Source organism: Coregonus lavaretus (genome assembly GCF_964263955.1).
Source record: "Coregonus lavaretus genome assembly, chromosome: 4".
Taxonomy (NCBI): domain Eukaryota; kingdom Metazoa; phylum Chordata; class Actinopteri; order Salmoniformes; family Salmonidae; genus Coregonus; species Coregonus lavaretus.
The window spans coordinates 23,285,151-23,306,159 of NC_139991.1; the positions used below are offsets into that span (position 1 = coordinate 23,285,151).

The 21,009-nt window shown below is 45.5% G+C and overlaps 1 protein-coding gene across 1 annotated transcript in view; it reads right to left on the reverse strand.

Moving 5' to 3' along the window:
• Positions 1–18,829, reverse strand: part of LOC311128591 (zinc finger protein 536-like) — a gene marked incomplete at both ends in the record, with an annotated part of 97,915 nt that extends 79,086 nt beyond the window's left edge. Inside the window, one exon of the mRNA XM_084160777.1 lies at positions 16,576–18,829. Coding sequence (XP_084016903.1) covers positions 16,576–18,829 — 2,254 coding nt within the window. The remainder of the gene's footprint in view (positions 1–16,575) is intronic.
• Between the last annotated feature and the right edge of the window lie 2,180 nt (positions 18,830–21,009).

Below are 21,009 nucleotides of genomic sequence, written 5' to 3' on the forward strand. Positions count from 1 at the left end.
TATTTATTTAACCTTTATTTAACCAGGTAAGCCAGTTGAGAACAAGTTCTCATTTACAACTGTGACCTGGCCAAGATAAAGCAAAGCAGTGCGATAAAAACAACAACAACACAGAGTTACATATGGAATAAACAAAACGTACAGTCAATAACACAATAGAAAATATATATACAGTCTGTGCAAATGTAGTAAGTTATGGAGGTAAGGCAATAAATAGGCCATAGTGCAACATAATTACAATTTAGTATTAACACTGGAGTGATAGATGTGCAGAAGATGATGTGCAAATAGAGATACTGGGGTGCAAATGAGCAAAATAAATAACAATGTAAATAACAATATGGGGATGAGGTAGTTGGGTGGGCTAATTACAGATGGGCTGTGTACCGGTGCAGTGATCGGTAAGCTGCTCTGACAACTGATGCTTAAAGTTAGTGAGGGAGATAAGTGTCTCCAGCTTCAGAGATTTTTGCAGTTCGTTCCAGTCATTTGCAGCAGAGAACTGGAAGGAATGGCGGCCAAAGGCGGTGTTGGCTTTGGGGATGACCAGTGAGATATACCTGCTGGAACGCATACTACGGGTGGGTGTTGCTATGGTGACCAATGATCTAAGATAAGGCAGGGATTTGCCTAGAAGTGATTTATAGATGACCTGGATCCAGTTGGTTTGGCGACGAATATGTAGTGAGAGCCAGCCAACGAGAGCGTACAGGTCACAATGGTGGGTAGTATATGGGGCTTTGGTGACAAAATGGATGGCACTGTGATAGACTACATCCAATTTGCTGAGTAGAGCGTTGGAAGCTATTTTGTAAATGACATCGCCGAAGTCAAGGATCGGTAGGATAGTCAGTTTTACGAGGGCATGTTTAGCAGCATGAGTGAAGGAGGCATTGTTGCGAAATAGGAAGCTGATTCTAGATTTAACTTTGGATTGGAGATGCTTAATGTGAGTCTGGAATGAGAGTTTACAGTCTACCCAGACACCTAGGTATTTGTAGTTGTCCACATATTCTAAGTCAGACCCGCCGAGAGTAGTGATACTAGTCGGGCGGGCGGGTGCAAGCAGCGTTTGATTGAAGAGCATGCATTTAGTTTTACTAGCGTTTAAGAGCAGTTGGAGGTTTGTTAACACAGTGTCCAATGAAGGGCCAGATGTATACAAAATGGTGTCGTCTGCGTAGAGGTGGATCTGAGAGTCACCAGCAGCAAGAGCAACATCATTGATATACACAGAGAATAGAGTTGGCCCGAGAATTTAACCCTGTGGCACCCCCATAGAGACTGCCAGTCCAGACAACAGGCCCTCCGATTTGACACATTTAACTCTATCTGAGAAGTAGTTGGTGAACCAAGCGAGGCAGTCATTTGAGAAACCAAGGCTATTTATTCTGCCAATAAGAATGCGGTGATTGACAGAGTCAAAAGCCTTGGCCAGGTCGATGAAGACGGCTGCACAGTACTGTCTTTTATTGATCGCGGTTATTATATCGTTTAGGACCTTGAGCGTGGCTGAGGTGCACCCATGACCAGCTCGGAAACCAGATTGCATAGCGAGGAAGGTACGGTGGGATTCTAAATGGTTGGTGATCTGTTTGTTAACTTGGCTTTCAAATACTTTCGAAAGGCAGGGCAGGATGGATATAGATCTGTAACAGTTTGGATCTAGAGTGTCACCCCCTTTGAAGAGGGGGATGACCGCGGCAGCTTTCCAATCTCTGGGGATCTCAGACGATACGAAAGAGAGGTTGAACAGGCTAGTAATAGGGGTTGCGACAATTTGGGCAGCTAATTTTAGAAAGAAAGTGTTCAGATTGTCTAGCCCAGCTGATTTGTGGGGGTCCAGTTTTCCCTTCCGAGTGGCGCAGTGGTCTAAGGCACTGCATCGCAGTGCTAGCTGTGCCACTAGAGATCCTGGTTCAAATCCAGGCTCTGTCGTAGCTGGCCGCGACCGGGAGACCCATGGGGCGGCGCACAATTCGTCCAGCAAATGCTTATTGAAATTCTCGATTTACGTAGATTTATCGGTGGTGACAATGTTTCCTAGCTTCAGTGCAGTGGGTAGCTGGGAGGAGGTGCTCTTACTCTCCATGGACTTTACAGTGTCCCAAAACTTTTTGGAGTTAGTGCTACAGGATGGAAATTTATGTTTGAAAACGCTAGCCTTTGCTTTCCTAACTGATTGTGTATATTGGTTCCTGAGTTCCCTGAAAAGTTTCATATCGTGGGGGCTGTTTGATGCTAATGCAGTATGCCACAGGATGTTTTTGTACTAGTCAAGGGCAGTCAAGTCTGGGGTGAACCAGGGGCTATATCTGTTCTTAGTTCTGCATTTTTTGAATGGGGCATGCTTATTTAAGATGGAGAGGAAAGCACTTTGAAGAACATCCAGGCATCCTCTACTGACGGAATGAGGTCAATATCCATCCAGGATACCCGGGCCAGGTCAATTAGAAAGGCCTGCTCGCTGAAGTGTTTTAGGGAGCGTTTGACAGTGATGAGGGGTGGTCGTTTGACCGCGGACCCATTACGGACGCAGGCAATGAGGCAGTGATCGATGAGATCCTGGTTGAAGACAGCGGAGGTGTATTTAGAGGGTAAATTAGTCAGGATGATATCTATGAGGGTGCCCTTGTTTATGGATTTAGGGTTGTACCTGGTAGGTTCCTTGATAATATGTGTGAGATTGAGGGCATCTAGTTTAGATTGTAGGACGGCCGGGGTGTTAGGCATATCCCAGTTAGGTCACCAAGCACTACGAACTCTGAGGATAGATGGGAGGCAAGCAATTCACATATGGTGTCCAGGGCACAACTGGGGGCTGAGGGGGTCTGTAGCAAGCGGCAACAGTGAGAGACTTATTTCTGGAAAGGTTGATTTTTAGAAGTAGAAGCTCAAACTGTTTGGGCACAGACCTGGATAGTATGATACAGCTCTGCAGTCTATCTCTACAGTAGATTGCAACTCCGCCCCCTTTGGCAGTTCTATCTAGACGGAAAATGTTGTTACTCGGGATGGACATTTCTGCATTTTTGGTGGCCTTCCTAAGCCAGGATTCATACACTACTAGAACATCAGGGTTGGCAGAGTGTGCTAACGCAGTGAATAACTCAAACTTGGGGAGGAGGCTTCTGATGTTGACATGCAAAAAGCCAAGGCTTTTACAGTTACAGAAGTCAACAAATGATAGTGCCTGGGGAGTAGGAGTGATACTGGGGGCTACAGGGCCTGGGTTAACCTCTACATCACCAGAGGAACAGAGGAGGAATAGAATAAGGATACGGCTAAAGGCTTTAAGAACTGGTCTTCTAGTGCGTTGGGTACAGAGAATAAAAGGGGCAGGTTTCCGGGCATTGTAGAATAGATTCAGGGCATTATGTACAGACAAGGATATGGAAGGATATGAGTACAGTGGAGGTACACCTAAGCATTGGGTAACGATGAAAGAGGTAGCATCACTGGAGGTACCGATTGAGCCGGTCTCCGCGTGTATTGGGGGTGGGACAAAGGAGCTCTCTGAGACTGGTTGAGCGGGACTGGAGGTTCTACAGTGAAATAGTACAATAAGAACTAGTCCAACCAGCAATAGGCTAGGCATATTGACATGGGAGAGAGGCATAACGCAATCACAGGTGTTATTCGAGAGAGCTAAGACAACAACTGGTAATGGGGACGAAAGTTTGGGCTGAGGCTAAACAGATAAACAGGATATGGTACTGTGTAAAGGAACAGTCCAGCAGGCATCAGCTGTGTAGCTGAGTGATCATAAGGTCCAGTGAACAGCAATAGCTAAGTCCGGGAGCAGTTTGTAGGCTGCTACACCACAGGTGAGCAAGAGGCACGGCTGTTGATTGCGCGTGCTAGCGTGCCGGGGCTAGCAGATGGAATTTCGTGGTCCTTGCAACGGGAAGCCTGTTGAAACCACATCAGACGATTACGTCGGTAGACCAGTTGTGATGGATCGGCGGGGCTCTGTGTCGACACTAGGAGGTCCCGTCCGGTTGACAGAGAGGTAGATAGCCGGGAGATGGGCCTGGCTCGAGGCTAGCTCAAGGCTAACTGGTACGTCGGGATGTGGTGATTAGCCAACAACAGCCATTCGGTTGCAGCTAGCTAGTTAGTTGCGATGGTCCGGTGTTAAGGTCCAGTGATTCAGTGATTCCGGCAGAAAATCCGATACGCTCTGGGTCGATAGCACGCTGTGCAGACTGGCCGATAATTGTCCAGGCTAGAGCTGGCTGGTAGGTAGTGCAGGCCACGGACAGTGGTGAAGACCGCTAACGGTGGCTGATAGCAAATAGCTAGTTAGCTGGCTAGTTTCAGCTGTAGGTTCTTGATAAAAATTAAGAAATAATAGAATCCGTTCCACATTGGGTGAGGCGGGTTGCAGGAAAGTATATTTAGTTAAAGGATGGAAAGTGAGATAGAGAAATATATACGAATAAAAAACAGGCTATTTACACGAGGACACAACACAATACACGACCACACTACTACGCCATCTTGGATTTGTGAGTCTCATAGCAAAGGGTTTGAATTGTTATGTAAATAAGGTATATCTGTTTTTATTTTTTTGTAATTTGCAAAATATTCTAAAAACCTGTTTGCGCTTTGTCATTATGGAGTATTGTGTGTAGATAAATATTTAATCCATTTTAGAATAAGGCTGTAGTGTAACAAAATGTGTAAAAAGGGAAGGGGTCTGAATACTTTCTGAATGCACTCTATACTGTATATATAGTTTCCCAATTCTCACTGCAAGTTGGACAACTGATCGAAAATACTTAAATCATGGGTTTAAATGTCGATACACCAGGATGGCTCAAAGAAACATTATCATCCTTCTTAGCATACCATATTGGTTTTGTCTGTCTGTGTGTGTGTGTGTGTGTGTGTGTGTGTGTGTGCGTGCGTGGTTGTGTGTGTGTGGTTGTGTGTGTGTGTGGTTGTGTGTGTGCGGTTGTGTGTGTGTGCGTGCGCGTGTGTGTGGTTGTGTGCGTGTGCGTGTGCGTGTGTGTGGTTGTGTGTGTGTGGTTGTGTGTGTGTGGTTGTGTGTGGGTGTATAGGGTCTGATATATGGATGATAACACTAATTAGCTCATTTTGTTTGGGGCACAACACTCATTAAAAACCCAGTGGGGCCATTAACGTTACCGTCCCTCCAAAACGCTGCAGCCGCCATATCAATCTCCTCTAGCCTCGCTTGTAATGGCGACCGCTTCAGGTTGGGTTGAGAAAAGATTTGTGGTTTCACCTCTTTCCCTCTTTTTCTCCTGATCTCTCTATTTCTCACATAGTACACACATTATCTCTCTCTATAGCTCACTCTCTCTTTCTCTCTCTCTCGCTCTCTCTCTCTCTCTCTTGCTCTCTCTCTCTCTCTCTCTAGCTCTCTCTCTCTCTCTAGCTCTCTCTATCTAGCTCTCTCTTTCTTTATCTCTCTCTTTATCTCACTCTCGCTCTATAGCTCTCTCTATATAGCTCTCTCTCTCTATATATATAGCTCTCTCTCTCCCTATAGCTCTCTCTCTCTCTCTCTCTCTCTCTCTCTCTCTCTCTCTCTCTCTCTCTCTCTCTCTCTCTCTAGCTCTCTCTCTCTCTCTAGCTCTCTCTATCTAGCTCTCTCTTTCTTCATCTCTCTATTTATCTCACTCTCGCTCTATAGCTCTCTCTATATAGCTCTCTCTCTATATATATATATATATATATAGCTCTCTCTCTCCCTATAGCTCTCTCTCTCTCTCTCTCTCTCTCTAGCTCTCTCTCTCTCTCTCTAGCTCTCTCTCTCCCCCAATTAGCTTGTGTAACTTTCACTCAGGGCAACGTAATGGTGTTTGCAAAAGAATTCATCGCTACTGAGGGTGACAGTGTTTTTGAGCTTTAGGCGGTAATGTAGCGCTAATACTGCCAACATTCCCTGCGATTCGCTGGGGCTTTCGGTGCCATAAGGCGTTACTTACACTGCAGCAGGAGATCCTGGATGCACGGGCCTTTAAGGATTAGCGGAGGAGGCGTAGCATCCTGCTAACAGAAAAATGAGAAAGCCCAATGTCTCTGGGGTTAGGCCCGCTCAAATCTCACTGCCTGGGCCTTCCGGAAGGAGTTCTATAAAGTGAAACATGTTACTGATCTAGGGAGAGATATCAAGGGAGTTTGAATACTAATTAATCAAACACATAATGCTTGATAATACCTACTCCTATCAATGCTAATAGTCACACTCACATCAGAGTGGGCAGAAGCTCACATCAACATTGTACCGCACGTCACCTACTAGCTAGTGTTGGTTAAAAATATATATATATATATTCTCCATCTCAGCCCTGGATATTAAGAGTGTTGATGAGATATATGAGTTTGCCATTTGCCCACGGAGCGGCGAGGCTCCGGCAGAACTCGGTACCATATGGCTGGTGAGAGATTTCCACCCTCTCTTCCTCTTCTCTGAGCCTGACAGCTGGATGCCTGCTAACTGGGGACGGGGAGCTTGGCAGCTGCAAGCTGAGAGCAACGCTTTGATGCCGCTCGAACAACTAATGCAAACTTTCTACAGGTAGGCGAGGAGGGATTAGACATATACAGTAGAATATGGAAAGGTGCAAGAGGGAAAGGGTGACAAGGGGTGACGGGAGGGAGTGAAAATGCTGCTGGGAGCACATTCAAATGTACAGCTGGCAAGTACAAAAGTGAGAGAGTTTTTTTTTCTTCCATAGTTCTTTGTACTTTGAGTCAAAGAACCTTTAATCATTTTTAAAAAGGACTCCTTTGGATGTTAAGATGCAGGTATCAGGATGCTTTGTGTAATATGAAGGAAAACCCTATTTTCTCCAATGCTAACTAATGTAAAACAGCAGGGTATTGAAGGATTTATGATATGTGACTATGATGCCATTGTATGTACAGTATCAATGACTACTGGCCAATTACAGTGATATTGTGTTCTGACTCTCAGGAGAAAGAGGACAGTGTTTATAAGAGAAAGGAGGGCTGCAAGTACTTAACTGGGGATGTCACAGTCCCTTCCACTCCAGATTACGTCATTCAGCCTTGATCAATCACTGTCTGCTGTCAAGCAATAGAAACAGTATTATTCCTGCTAATAACTATAGAAGATATTAATCCACAAACCCCAACGTGAAAGTTTGTATACTGTACGTCAGGGATCATCAACTAGATTCAGCCGCGGGACTATTTTTTCTGGAGCGGATGGTCGGTGGGCCGGAACATAATTACAAATGACTGCAAGAAGCCCAAACAGTTCTAATGTTTGACTAAAACATAATCATTTCAAACCTTGCTTACATTTGTATACGTGTCTCTCTATTATGCGTGGAAATACTTGGGAACAGATTTCTTAAATTAAAATCACTTGGAGCTGATTTCCTGGTGTTTTCAGTCTTTTATGACCAACAATAACAATTTCACACAAATAAAACCACCCGCGGTCCAAATTCGGCCCACGGGCCACCAGTTGCGGAGCCCTGCTGTATGTCCTTGTGCAATACTCACTACTGTCAGTTACTCATGTGACACTTTGTCTAAGATAGTTGTACTTGTACCCCTATACTTGTCCCTGACCTAGACTATCTTTGATACTACTACAGCTGGCCTCTCAAACCTCGCTGTGCGTTCAAAGGAAGCGGCGACCTATCAGAGATAAGTGTCTCTTATAGGGGGAGGTGGCAGAGTAGATGTCTGAGTCACGTAACAGTGCACGCTGTGGCGCCCTCTCCTTCCCCTTCTCCCCCTCTCCTCCCTCCCCTTGCCTTGTCATCTGTGAGTCCTTGTCCCCTTAGCAGCTTTACTGTCATCCTCTCTCTCTTAAACGGCCTGGTGATATACGCACACATAGCACAAGCTCCCTGCTCAACGCTCAAATCTCCTGCAAACATGGATCCGTACTCGGCCAGAGAAACCAGGTTCACTCTACAACACACTAACAGGCTGAGAGGAAGGGACAATTTTGATAGAGAGAGAGAGAGAGAGAGAGAGAGAAAGAGAGAGAGAGAGAGAGAGAGAGAGAGAGAGAGAGAGAGAGAGAGAGAGGGGAGCCTGCTGGGGTAGAGGCATGAGCACTGCTAGTGTCTAAGCACTCCTGAGCTCCAGATCCAGGACAGAGGAGCTGAGTCTGAGCAGGGTTTGGGTAGGAGACCAGGGCTCAGTGGATACTGCTCTATAGAACATCCCTGCGGCTGTCTCTACTCCAGCTCCAACCTGAACACCAGCTCAAACACATCCTCAACACACCACCATGGAATTTACAATGCACAGAGAGACACGGTGGGAGACTTATTTTTTCTGAGGGCCGACGAAGCAGAGCAGGATGTTAGTGTCGAGACAGCTTTCTCGCATGTCTTAGATAGGTCTTAGTTTCTGTTTTCCAAGCCTCTGATTGCAGCTGTAAGTCCAGATAAAATATTTTATTATCCTAGAACGCTAAGGGTATTTCTCCCTTTCTCTCTATCATGCCCCTCTTACGTTCTCAAGCCCATCTTTCCATCCTTCCTTGGCGCCCAACCTCACTCCATCCCTCTATTTCTGTCCCTCATTTCTCCCCTCCTCTCTCTTGCCCTCCATCTCTCTCTCTCTAGCTCTCTCTGTCTCTCTCTCTCTTTCTATCTCTCTCTCCAGCCTGCCAGCCCACTCCTCCCTGGCGGCCCCCTGTTGCTGCGTGCTACCCTGAGCCGTGGTGTAGAGTTTGGCTGGAGCCGATAGGAGCAGCTGGGCCAGGCTAACGGGGAATGATAATGACCTCAGAAATCTGCTGTTCACTCCACAACAATAGGGTGCTCAGTCTAGTGGAAAATTGTGTTCATCAGCTAGCTCTGCTCACTTACTAATTGACATTGGCTAATATTTTAAGAACAATCGGAATGTGCAGGCAAACATTTTTAGATCTTAATCCTTGGACATAATATTTCTTCCCCATTTGTTTTCTTCTTTCTGATTAGGAGATAACTTTCGCTAAAAAGAGGCAAAATGTTCATGTTATTATCTGGCTCATGTCAGCACCCCGATGTTGAAACAAAGGGCTGTTTTATGTGACCTGTCAGTGGGGTTAGGAGTGGGAGAGAAAGGAGAAATACTCATCTCTCTGTAATGAGTGACCCCATGCCATAGCCAGTGGTGATATCCAAGAAGAGAAAAACAAATATGACATCACCCATAGCGTTGTTTTTTTTTATGTGTGTGTGTGTGTGTGTGTGTGTGAGAGAGAGAGAGAGAGAGAGAGAGAGAGAGAGAGAGAGAGAGAGAGAGAGAGAGAGAGAGAGAGAGAGAGAGAGAGAGAGAGAGAGAGAGAGAGAGAGAGAGAGAGAGAGAGAGAGAGAGAGAGAGAGAGAGAGAGAGAGAGAGAGAGAGAGAGAGAGAGAGAGAGAGAGAGAGAGAGAGAGAGAGAGAGAGAGAGAGAGAGAAAGAGAGAAAGAGAGAAAGAGAGAAAAAGAGAAAGATTCTTCTGTCATGTTATCATATGGCTGGTCCTCCATTTTTAATGAGACAAAGGTCAATGTATTCACTTGCTCTTTCACACGGGAGGAACCCCAATCATGCCCAAGTTAACTTGTTCAAACAAAGCTCTCTCACCCAGCCACCCACCCTGCCATCCATTTGCATTCTCTGTCTGAGAGCCCAGACTCATTTTGGAGGAATTCAGCATTGACAGAGTCAGACAGCTGTCACCAGTGAAACAAGGAACCCTACGTTCCTTTCATTTAACTATCCCTGTCAGAGACACACAAAAAAACTCCTGCATGAAGGCTTTAATGTAATCAAAGTTTCAGTTTAAGTTTCAACTTTTGGATAAAGGGTTATTTTGTCAGAGTACTCTTTGCATCTGGACTGTGGCTAGGTAAATACAACATGATGCATTCCCACAACGTGTACCTCATGTTAATTGAGTCAAAACCTCTTCACAATCTCTTCCATGTTCAATCAGCTAAACTTGGCAACCCTGCTCTGGTTCCCAGCTCTCTGAAAGAACAGAGGGCGAGTCACCTTCACTTTCACTATTTTACCAATGACACTTCCTCAGACACTGGAGGAGATAGCATGTAGAATATTAATATTCAAACAGTCTACCTACCACAGTAAGGCAGCCTTCTGTTATGGAAAGATAAATATTATGTTTTAATTATAAAAACATAAAACAGAAATGGGGAGAGCGAGGAAGAAAATGTGTGACGTGCCAAGGAGGCTTGTTCAGGAGAAAGGTAAGCAATGTTTTGGCAAAGATGTGGAATTAAAGAGTGGTTGGTATAATGCAGGCAGTTTACTCTCTGACAATGTCCCTATCTCTGCTCTCTATTTGTCTCTTGCTAGCTTTCTTTCTTTCTTTCTTTCTTTCTTTCTTTCTTTCTTTCTTTCTTTCTTTCTTTCTTTCTTTCTTTCTTTCTTTCTTTCTTTCTTTCTTTCTTTCTTTCTTTCTCTCTCTCTCTCTCTCTCCCTCTCTCTCTCCTTCTCTCTCTCTCTCTCTCTCTCCTTCTCTCTCTCTCTCTCTCTCTCTCTCCCTCTCTCTCTCTCGCTCTCTCTCGCTCTCTCTCGCTCTCTCTTGCTCTCTCTCTCAACAGCACATCTCTTTGCTCCAGCTCCATAACCAAGTGGGGAATCCTAACGCGATCATTAAGACATAAAACAGCCTGATAAATGTTTCATAAGGACTGCCCGGTGATAACCACCCAGGAATACGGTGAGCAGGAGAAAAACGATACTGACTGCTGCTCTTTCAAATACACTTTGGAATACAATTGGAATTTTTAAATATCTAAAAAAGCTTAGCTTATTCCCACCATGGGTAATATTTACAAATTGAGTCTAAGAGAGAGAGAGAGAGTGTGGGGAGAGAGAGATAGAGACAGTGAGTATGAAAAAGGGAGAGAAATCGAATGAGCTGTTGAAGAGAAATAAATTGCCCTTTTATATTGTGCAAGCATGTACAAAAATTCTAAGTCTACATTTATCCAAGACATGTCAATCAGTAGAGCACACTGACAATTAGTGCATTGAATATAACTTTTATCACTTAAAGACACCAGAGCCCTGACCTACTGTACTGAAATACAGCTCTGTAATGAATTTGACTCGCACACAATGACATCTATTTGAGTTTTGTGACACATAAAAAATACCAATATGACATGCCAGCTTGAGGCGCTAGTCTTCAAGAGAGTGGCTATACCACAGGTTTGAAGCAGGCAAGTTCTCAGATAAAGAAAGAAAGAAAAATATAGAGCCGGATGTCAATTACAAAGAGAAAGAAATAAGTGAAGAGGGAGAGCGAGAAAGAGAGAGAGAGAGAGGGAAAGAGAGAGAGGGAGGGGGAGAAAGAGAGGGGGAGGGAGAGGGAGAGGGAGAGGGAGAGGGAGAGGGAGAGGGAGAGGGAGAGGGAGAAAGAGAGAGAGAGAGAGAGAGAGAGAGGGAAAGAGAGAGAGGGAGGGGGAGAAAGAGAGAGAGAGAGAGAGAGAGACATAGAGAGAAAGATGGAGAGAGGAAGAGAGAGAGAAGGCTTTGAAATAATTCATCCAAATATCCCCCCCTAATTAGCTATAAAAAAAATTAAAAAAACACACACACAGAACACTGTTCTCATTTCAGAGGTTTGGCTTGACTGAGAGAGAGGAACGGTATCTTTGTGAGAAAGAGCATACTGTAGGAGACTCTCTGTGATCCCACAGATACCTGTTTACTTCGCCATACTAGCTCCAGCCTTTGAAGAAGCCAACCAGACCGATGGCTCTCCTCCATCTAACACTGGGGTGGGGTTTCACAGGCCAGTTCTACCTAGCCTTCAAACCACCGGGCTTTTAAATCACACTTTCAATGCCATCTACTGTATGACACGAATGCCCTTAGTTGTTTCTCCTTTCACTTCTATATCTATTTTTTGTCACATTCTTGGTTGCCTCTTCATATCTGAACAGAGGCCGTAGTCTTGCCTCTTAGGCTAGAAAGATGATGAGAGATGGATAGAATGTAACTCTTAGTATGACAGTCAAGGTGGGATTGAATAACAATCTTATATCGGAGTTGGTTTCCACAGAGACAAATGCAGACAGATGTAGAGAGGTTTCAGATAGCTACCTTTTTGACACTCACCGAGCATTTCTATCAATTTGGGCAAGAACAGTTCTAGTTATTTTTGCTTTAATTACACAGCAATTACAATGTAACAGTAAGTCTGCATGTGTAATTACCCCCCATTGTAATTACGTAATTAGATGAATATCCATGCTTTATAACCTAAGGCGTCAGTCGGCAAATCCAATTTCAATTTGTATGGAGCAAGCGTTTTGCCTCCATGTTTGAGAGCTGTAAAGACCTAGGGATATACGACTAATCCTTGCCATGTTAAAACGCTGTTCCTCTTAAAAATATTTAGACATGGGGGATTCTCCACAGTAAAGGAGCAGTAGGTTTGTAGCCGGAGCAGAGAGGTGGGAGTGAGGGGTGGAGTGAAGGTGCTCCTGCTCGAGGCCTTGAGAAAAGCCCCTCTCTCTCTCTACAGTCTGATGAAACCAGGTTCTGAGTAGCTGCATGATCATACTGTACGTTCGTTTCTCAGCAGCAAGTCATTTGCATCAACTGGTTGCCATCCTTCCCTTTGCACCAACTCTTTCTCTCTCTCTCTCTCTGTCTCTCCGCCTCACTCTCTCTCGCTGTCTCTCTGTCTCTCCGCCTCACTCTCTCTCGCTGTCTCTCTGTCTCTCCGCCTCACTCTCTCTCGCTGTCTCTCTGTCTCTCCGCCTCACTCTCTCTCGCTGTCTCTCTGTCTCTCTCTCTCTCTCACGCTGTCTCTCTGCCTCACTCTCTCTGTCTCTCTGCCTCACTCTCTCTCTCTGTCTCTCTGTCTCTCTATCTCTCTGTCTCTCTCTCTCTCTCACGCTGTCTCTCTGCCTCACTCTCGCTGTCTCTCTGCCTCACTCTCTCTCTTTGGTTCTGTCTCTCTCATTCTTTCTGTCTCTGCTCTCTTTATTTCTACATACAGCCCAAATAAAATTGTATTTGTCACATGCTTCTTAAACAACAGGTGTAGACAAAGAGCCAATTTATGCTTGACCCGAAAATGTGGTCGGAGACTCCGTATGAAGGGTGTGACGCAAATGCGGAGCCTCCGGTGGCACGCAGAGGCCAAAGTGAGCTCCGTACCACATCGCTCTGCGCCTCCGAAATGTTGTAACAATGATGACATGATTGGTTGATGGTAGGTGGGAGCAGGAGGTCCTGTATAAACACAAACTGACTTCCTTGACAACTTCCTTCACAACAGCGCTGCGCTGCTCCGCAAAGCGCAATAAGTATGAATGTCCTGACTTCTGCAGAGGCCGTATCACCGTAAATGCTGCATGGCCAATGCAAACGTCGGATTGACCATGCAGCGCCTTTAACAGTGAATTACTTGCTTACGCTTACTTCACGCTAGCAACCCATGGAAACCTCATAGTCTGTAAGAGGCCCAACCAGAAACAACTTTAAACTTGCCTTCAGTTCGTCCTAATCTCTCCATCTTTTTTCTTACATTTCAGAATCTACAATGGATGCGAACATAAATGCCCCCCATCCTACAACACACTGGCAGCTCTGCTTTACATAGTATTACATCAGGTTTCAATGGGTTCTGTTCCGCCATTCAGGGTAAGCCTCTGTTTAAGACCTGCACTCTACAGGGCCTGTCGCTCACCATAATGAATTCAGAGAGAGACACTATCAAGTAGGAACCCTCTTGTTTATCAAGCCCAATTCAGACTGGAGAACTCTGAAATCTGAAGTAATAGATTCCTTCCACAGTCAAACCAATCTGTTAGCCTAATAACAAAAATAAAAGAGATGATGGGGAAAAACTGTACTAATGAAAAATAAGTGAAAGGTTCTATGAAAATACAAGCATTTAAGGTTTTATTACCGTGGATGAAAGAAGGAAGGTCTCTGAAGGACATTTCTGAGGCAGAACATTTTTTCAGCAAGTCTTTAAACAAGTGCAGTGTCAAAGACAAAAGAGCTTGTGTCGACCTTCTTTCACAGTTGAGATGTTATTGTTGATTACTGTAATTCAAGTTTAACTAAAAATTGCAGTGGGAAGGTGGTTGCGAGGTTGGTGGTATGGTGATGGTTCTCAATGTTTTCAAGACACACACACACAGCCTTACAATAAATAAATACATTCTCAACAAGCAAAAATGCAAGAGTAAACTATTAAGACTAACAGAGAGATATAGCCAGCCACATCCTGTTCACTTAAAAACACTGACACATTCATGCAACACATATACACACATAAGCAGAAACACACTCATATACAAACACACACACACACACACACACACACACACACACACACAACACCTTCCTCCACATTAGCTGCAGACATATTTTCTCACACACCTCAGTTTCTAAATTAGGTGCCGCCAAACTTCAAATATGAATCATACTCAATGTTATGAAGGAAGAAAAACTTTTAGGGCTTTGTGCTGTCAGTAATGAAATACAGACTACAACAAAACAAAACCCCTTCATTTTTTATAATTGTATATCTTTAATGTTTCTTTCACCTTTGACCCTGTTGTTGTGGTGGAGTGGTGTATACACAACTTCCTGGGTGTCATAACAGAAAGCCGGTGAACCGAGACTGTGAGAGAGAACCAGGCTAAGAGGCTGTACCTGTAACAATGTAACCCCCACCCACACAGACAACCCCCCAAAAGCAGGTGGGGGACCCTCAAGGTCAACTATAATGCCCGTTAGAGCCAGCAGGAGGGAGCTGGCACGATGCCGGCATCCCCCTGTATGGTGGAAAAACACAGGGGTTTGAGCTGGCGATCACACTCCATCACAGCATTCAGAGAGGGACAGAGGAGGAGGCAGGGCAGGAGAGCACTGATAGACGAGGTAGGACTACAGAGAGAGAGTGAGAGAGAGAGTTGAAGAGAGCAATAGAGAAAGAGAGAGAGAGATAGAGAGTGTGTGTGTGCATGTCTGCGTGTGTGCATGTGTGCGTGTGTGTGTGTGATATTAAACTTCATATTTTTGTAACATGAATACCCAATATATTTCAGTTGATGTAGGTTTTATTGTAAATATAATTTCAATTGGCAATATTTGTAAGAACATTATCTTTTTTGAGATTTTTCAAGTTTTTGATGATGGGGAAGTTCTTCACATCACACATATGTATATACTTATAAAGTTAACTAAATGCCATGAGTTACATTTCTCTGATTCAAAGTACTTGAGAACCAGAAGAAAAATAAATACAACTTCCTGCATAAAAATTCAGAAGATAATTACTTCCGCAACATACCCCACCCCCCACCCTGTTGAAAAGTGTTATGTTTAGTAGTCTGTATAAAGAAAATACGTTTTTATCTCATCCTCGTTTTCATTAATTCCTAATTGGGGTGGAGGGGTTGTCTGTTATTATTTCTTAGATTAAAATAAACATAGCCCATTCCATGTTCAAACCCATCACACTACATGAGGATGATAAGGATTCTATGCTACTGTGAATAAATCAACAATTTTGTCTGTACTGTTGGAATTAAGTTACTTAGAGCCTTAAGCATAAGCCACTTTTTTTCAAATGACTTAAAAGCACATTTCACTCCGCAAATGAAGTTCAAATTTGTTGGACCTGCTTTATATGTATATCTTTAATTAGTGTCTTGTTTAGCTTAAACCAACTGATTATCACATAGTCATGGCCTAATTAACGGGCGCGCTGCTTAGTTGTGGTGTTCCACCCGGAGGAATGAGAAAGTTACCTTTAAAACTTCTCTAATCATTAGGAACAGCCTCTCTTAATCCTGCTAAACATACACTTTATCTGCTTTTGCTCATTTGGCTATGGTGAAATCGCTTTCTTTCCCATGTTTAAGGAGATGTTTTAATCACTCATAATATGTCTGGCCCATCCTCGTAGTCTTGACTAATGTTCCACAGGGACACATTCTAGTCTGTATAGAGCATGTTATTCACCACACCGTGTCTGTGTTCTATGTGCCAGTGTGAATGACACAAGTCACAGCTCCGTCATGGGAGTTGAGCATCTTCATATGATTGTTTCGTGTGAGTGTGTGACTCAAAGTGTGTCTGTGTGTTCATGTGTTCATGTGTGTATGTGTTTAGATAGGCCTCCTCAGTAAAAACAGTGTGCAGAAATTATCCTATATAAGCAGGCTCTGTGAGGGTGTTTGATGTGTATTTGAACAGAGGCGTTAAGTATCCGAGTTATGCACGGAATGTGCAGCTCGGATTTGTGGTAGGCTTTTTTCTGCTTTTGAACAGGCAGTTTTGATCAGATCCCCCCCCCCCCCCCCCCTCTCTCTAGTGAGTCTAAGTGGACTCCTTAGGGTTCAGTGTTGTGTAGAAGGGATGTCAAAGCAAATGGCGTCTGTCAGAGACCTTGTGCCAGCCATCAACAAACTCATCTTTGTGTAAGGACTTATCCTCTTTGGACACAATGGTCTCCCCGTTACGTTTCCTCCCCATATAAATAATGAAGAATAGATTGGAAGAGGTGCTGATAGTAAGGATAATGTGACTATGGGATTGATCATTTTTCAGGGTATAGTAATGACTTAGTCTTACCTGAGGATGGGGAAGAAGGGTGTGGGCTGTCGTCTTGGACGCTACCGGTCTGGGAGTGGCCTCCTCCGGCTCCGCTTTCCTCCGTCACGTTGGAGGATCCAGGGGTAGTGGACCTGCTGATAGACTGGGACTCTGGGTCGCTGGCCGAGCCACGCCGCTCATCCAGTCCTGTGGTGTTGTTCTGCTGCTGGATGGCTTCTTCTATGGGCCGCCGCTCCTTGTTGTGCACCCGAGAGTGGACCACCATCTGATGGTAGGTCCTGAAGACCCGGCCACAATCAGGACACTCTGTGGGCTTCTCTTTCAGGCTAGTCAGGTGGTTGTACTCAAGGCCGTGGCCCAGGCCCATGCCATGGCCGCCATGATGGGGCATGAATTCACGGTGGCTGTCGAAGCCCACTCCGTCGTCTTTCAGGGGCATCATGGCTCCACTGCCGGCCTTCGAGCCATGCAGAGCTTCGATGTGCTGCTTCTGCTTGGAGCCATCGTTGGAGCCCATCATAGGGAAGTCATGCTTCTCTTTAGTGAAGGCCATGCCGGCAGAATTGGCCATCTCCTCATGGTGCTGCTCATGGTGCTGCTCCTTGGGCATAAAGGCGCGGTCCATGGCCATGCCTCGTGCCATGATCTGCCAGGCCTGATAGCTATTCAGTGGGTCCATCTCTGCCACTTTGGCAGCCGCCTGGAGGCGTTCCATGCAGCTGGACTTCAGGGGGGGCACCAGGTTCAGGCAGCCCAGGAGAGAGCGCTTCTCCCCCTCGCCAAGGCCATGGCCCATCCCTGCCATCGGGCCCAGCAGCTTCCCCAGCATCTCCTTCTCCTTCATGGCAATGCCGGCTTTGGCCAGCATCTGGTGTTGCTCACTCAGACCCTGTTTGTCTGGGGATAGGAAGCCGCCCTGCAGGCAGGAGATGTAGCGTGAGTAGAGGTTAGCGTGGGCCTCCTGGGCCATGCTGTTCATGGTGTTGACAGCGTTTATGTCCTCTGCTGGGGGCTTGCTCTTGATGGCCAGCTTATTGAGATGGACCTTCATGTGATTCTTGAGAAACCAGGGCTCCTTGAAGCGACGACCACAGATCTGGCAGACGTGTTCAAATGAGTCCTTGTGCTTGCGCATGTGGCCCTTGAGGAACCAGGCTTGGCTGAAGACCTGGCCACACACCTCACAGCGGAACTCGTTGGCAGGCTTCTCAGTGCCGCCAGCTGCACCCTGTCCCGCAGCTGACTCGGCCGTGATATGGGCTTTTTCCACATGGCTGATCAAGTCCTCCTCCTGCGAGGCAGCAAACTCACACAAGGTGCACTTGTAGGGCTTGTGCAGGATGCGGATGTGACGATCCAGCTCCTCACGCTTCTTAAACTTGCCCTTGCAGAAGGTGCAGCGGAATCCAGTGGGTGGGTTCAGGGCCTGGTCATCCTGGGCGCTGGCCGGCTTGGGGGAGGATGACGGCTGGGAGAGGGAGTCTGGAGTGCCCAGGCTGGTGGGGGTGAGGAGGCCACAGGCAGAGCCAGGCTGTTGCTGCTGCTGCTGCGTCTGAGGGCCAAGGTGTGGCTGGTGCTGCAGGGGCTGGGCTGGCTGAAGGAGGCTGCTGCTCCTGATCTGCTTGTCCCTCAGGATGGCCCTCTCCTCCAGCTCATGTAGAAGACGGTTCTCCTCACGGACGCGGCCGCGTCCCTTACCGAGGTTTCCCAGCTTGTGGGTGCGTAGGTGGATCTTAAGGTTGCCTTTCTGTGCTGCCCGATGGTCGCAGTAGGGGCACTTAAAGGGCTTCTCGCCTGTATGTGTGCGCATGTGCAGCGACAAGATGCTGTTGAAGCGGAATCGCTTGCCGCACAACGGACACGGGTACTTCCTGTTCTTGCGGGCATCGTCTTCAATGTCATTCATCTGGGACATGATGCCCAGGTTCTGCCCATTGAGAAACTGCTGCAGGTCCACACGCCCATTCAGGTTGGCCAGGGCACTTGCATCTATGTCCCGGTTGAGCTGGTTGGCGAGCAGTGCCATCTGACTGCTGATTGGTTGACTGGCCAGGGCAGCGTGGCTCTTCTCATCCAATGGGGTGGCAGCTTTCTCCTCTGGGATCTGCTGTCGGCTCTGTAGGTCGGGAAAGGCGTGGCCTAGCTGGGTTGTCAGCTGGTGGAGCTTCTGACTGATGGGGTATCGGCCATTTAGCACTGCGTTGCTCAGATGGTCTCTGTCAGCGTCCGATACTGCTGAAGACACACCAAGGCACAAACTAGATTCCTCCATCCTGTAGGAGAGAAGGATATCACAACGGTCAACCACAGTCAATCAACCTGATAAGCAATGCATTAAAAAAGAGCTATGGCTCATCCAAAAATCTGAAAACCGGAAGAGAATATGAAGTATTAGAGTACATTTTCAGTGCATGATGCATGGAAATAGAGATGTAATTTAGCAGAGCGTCTTACAGGAGGAATTAGGGTTAAGTGCCTTGCTCAAGGGCACAAAAACAGATTTTCACCTAGTCGGCTCGGGGAAGCTCTTAACCACTAGGCTACCTGCTGCCCATAGAAATGTAATTTTCTTCTTTTGATTTACAGTACAGCTTCTGTTCTCACACTTGTGGTTGGAAGACTAACTCTCAGAACTTTCTCAAACTGTAACACAGTTTTGGATGCAATAATTACACAGTAAACACGGCGGGCGCCACATAATTATGCTACTTGGGCCCATCCTATCAGAATTCCTCCAATTACATGCCTTAATGAAACGGAGCAATGCCATTGTCATGAAGCTGCCGCAATGCTACAATTATGATATTAACAATAGCACTTAAAACCAAGGGGTTACTTCAGTAAACACACGCTCTTATCTCCCTACTGCGACACTTGTCTAGGCATAATTCTCCATTAAAGAGGCACATTACATTTGATGTGAATCACTTTGCTTTTGCCTTCGTTTCCCCTCCTCTCATGGCTTCCAATAAAGGGAAAACAACAGTTGGTGTTATTGAATGGGTTCCCAATGTATCAGAGGCCTCCCAGCCATTAAGAATGGTTTCAACGGCCCAGAGCATACACCGTCAAGCTGAAGGGAATACATAAGCAGAGCCTGTTTTTGTCTTCTTGCTTGCCAGTTGTTTGTGATGCCATCCCCTCTCTTAAGAAGGATAATGGCGTGTTCTTCCCTTGCAACTGGCGTGGTCAGAAACAATAAAGTGAGTTCTGCCTTGGTCAACAAAATATTGTATAATATCTCATTAAGCTGATTATTATGCTGCCTAGTAACAGCGGCAGCGTGCTATAACACATGATTATAATCATAAAAAATAATTTCAGGGACTAAGCACTAACATAACATGAGTTCACGTTTAGTGGAGTGAGACCAGTTTATGTCCAGACCCCTGTGGAGTCAGGGACACCCCCAACCTAAATGCACACAGACACATGCACCTGCACGCACACACTCACACATACACACACACACTTCACAGGGCTCAAGGACAACTCGCTCTTAAGATCTCTCTCTTGCTCTAGCTTATAGCTATCTCACTGCTTCTAACTAGTGCTAACCCAGACACCCACCAACTGACAAGGCTAGACAGAACAACATCAATAAAAAACATAACTTTGAATCCAACCGTTACACATGTACAGTACACACACGATGCTGAGAATGTGGGCGTGAAGCACATTGCTGACGCACCATGGAAGACATATAAGACCTGTCTGTTCTTTAGCCAATCGTTCTTCCAACACTGTTGGTTGTTGTAGACTCTTATCTCTAAAATATGAATATGGTCTGTGGGCTGCTTATGAATACTTTCTTCTTCTCTAGAACTTGACTGCAATCATTGTCTAGTAATAAAGGAGAAGGCCATCAAATGAACCCTTGAAGGATATAATGGTTATATTATGTAGACTATGTGATGACTGGGCATGCCTCACATGTATGCAGAGCCTACTTACATTGACGAGGTCACGCACGACTGTATGAGCTTATTATTATGTAACTGAGACACGAATATAGTATCCCACACTATTGCAAATACCATTCAGAAAATGTCTTTGTAATACTGTAATAATATTACATTGATATGAGTATATTTTCAAAAGACAATGTTGGGAGAATACACAGGTAGATAAAACCAGTTTCTGGACAACTTTCTCATCCTGATCTCTTAGAAAGGATTGTCCATTGTCAGCCAAAATGAAGTGACTCTTAAATGTGCCACCCACAATCCTTAAATGTGCCAATATCAGACGGAACCTTTTTTGAAAGTGCCTTGCATGCACGTTGCCTTTTGCCATAGAAATCTATGATTCAAACAAGACTGATGAGCTGTTGCTCATTTATAGAGATAGCAGCTTGCCCTTTTCTTCAATTTGATTTGCGGCTTTATCTTTAACATATAACAAAGGCAGATAGACAATGGAATAATGTGAAATGAACTGACAAATCCAGTT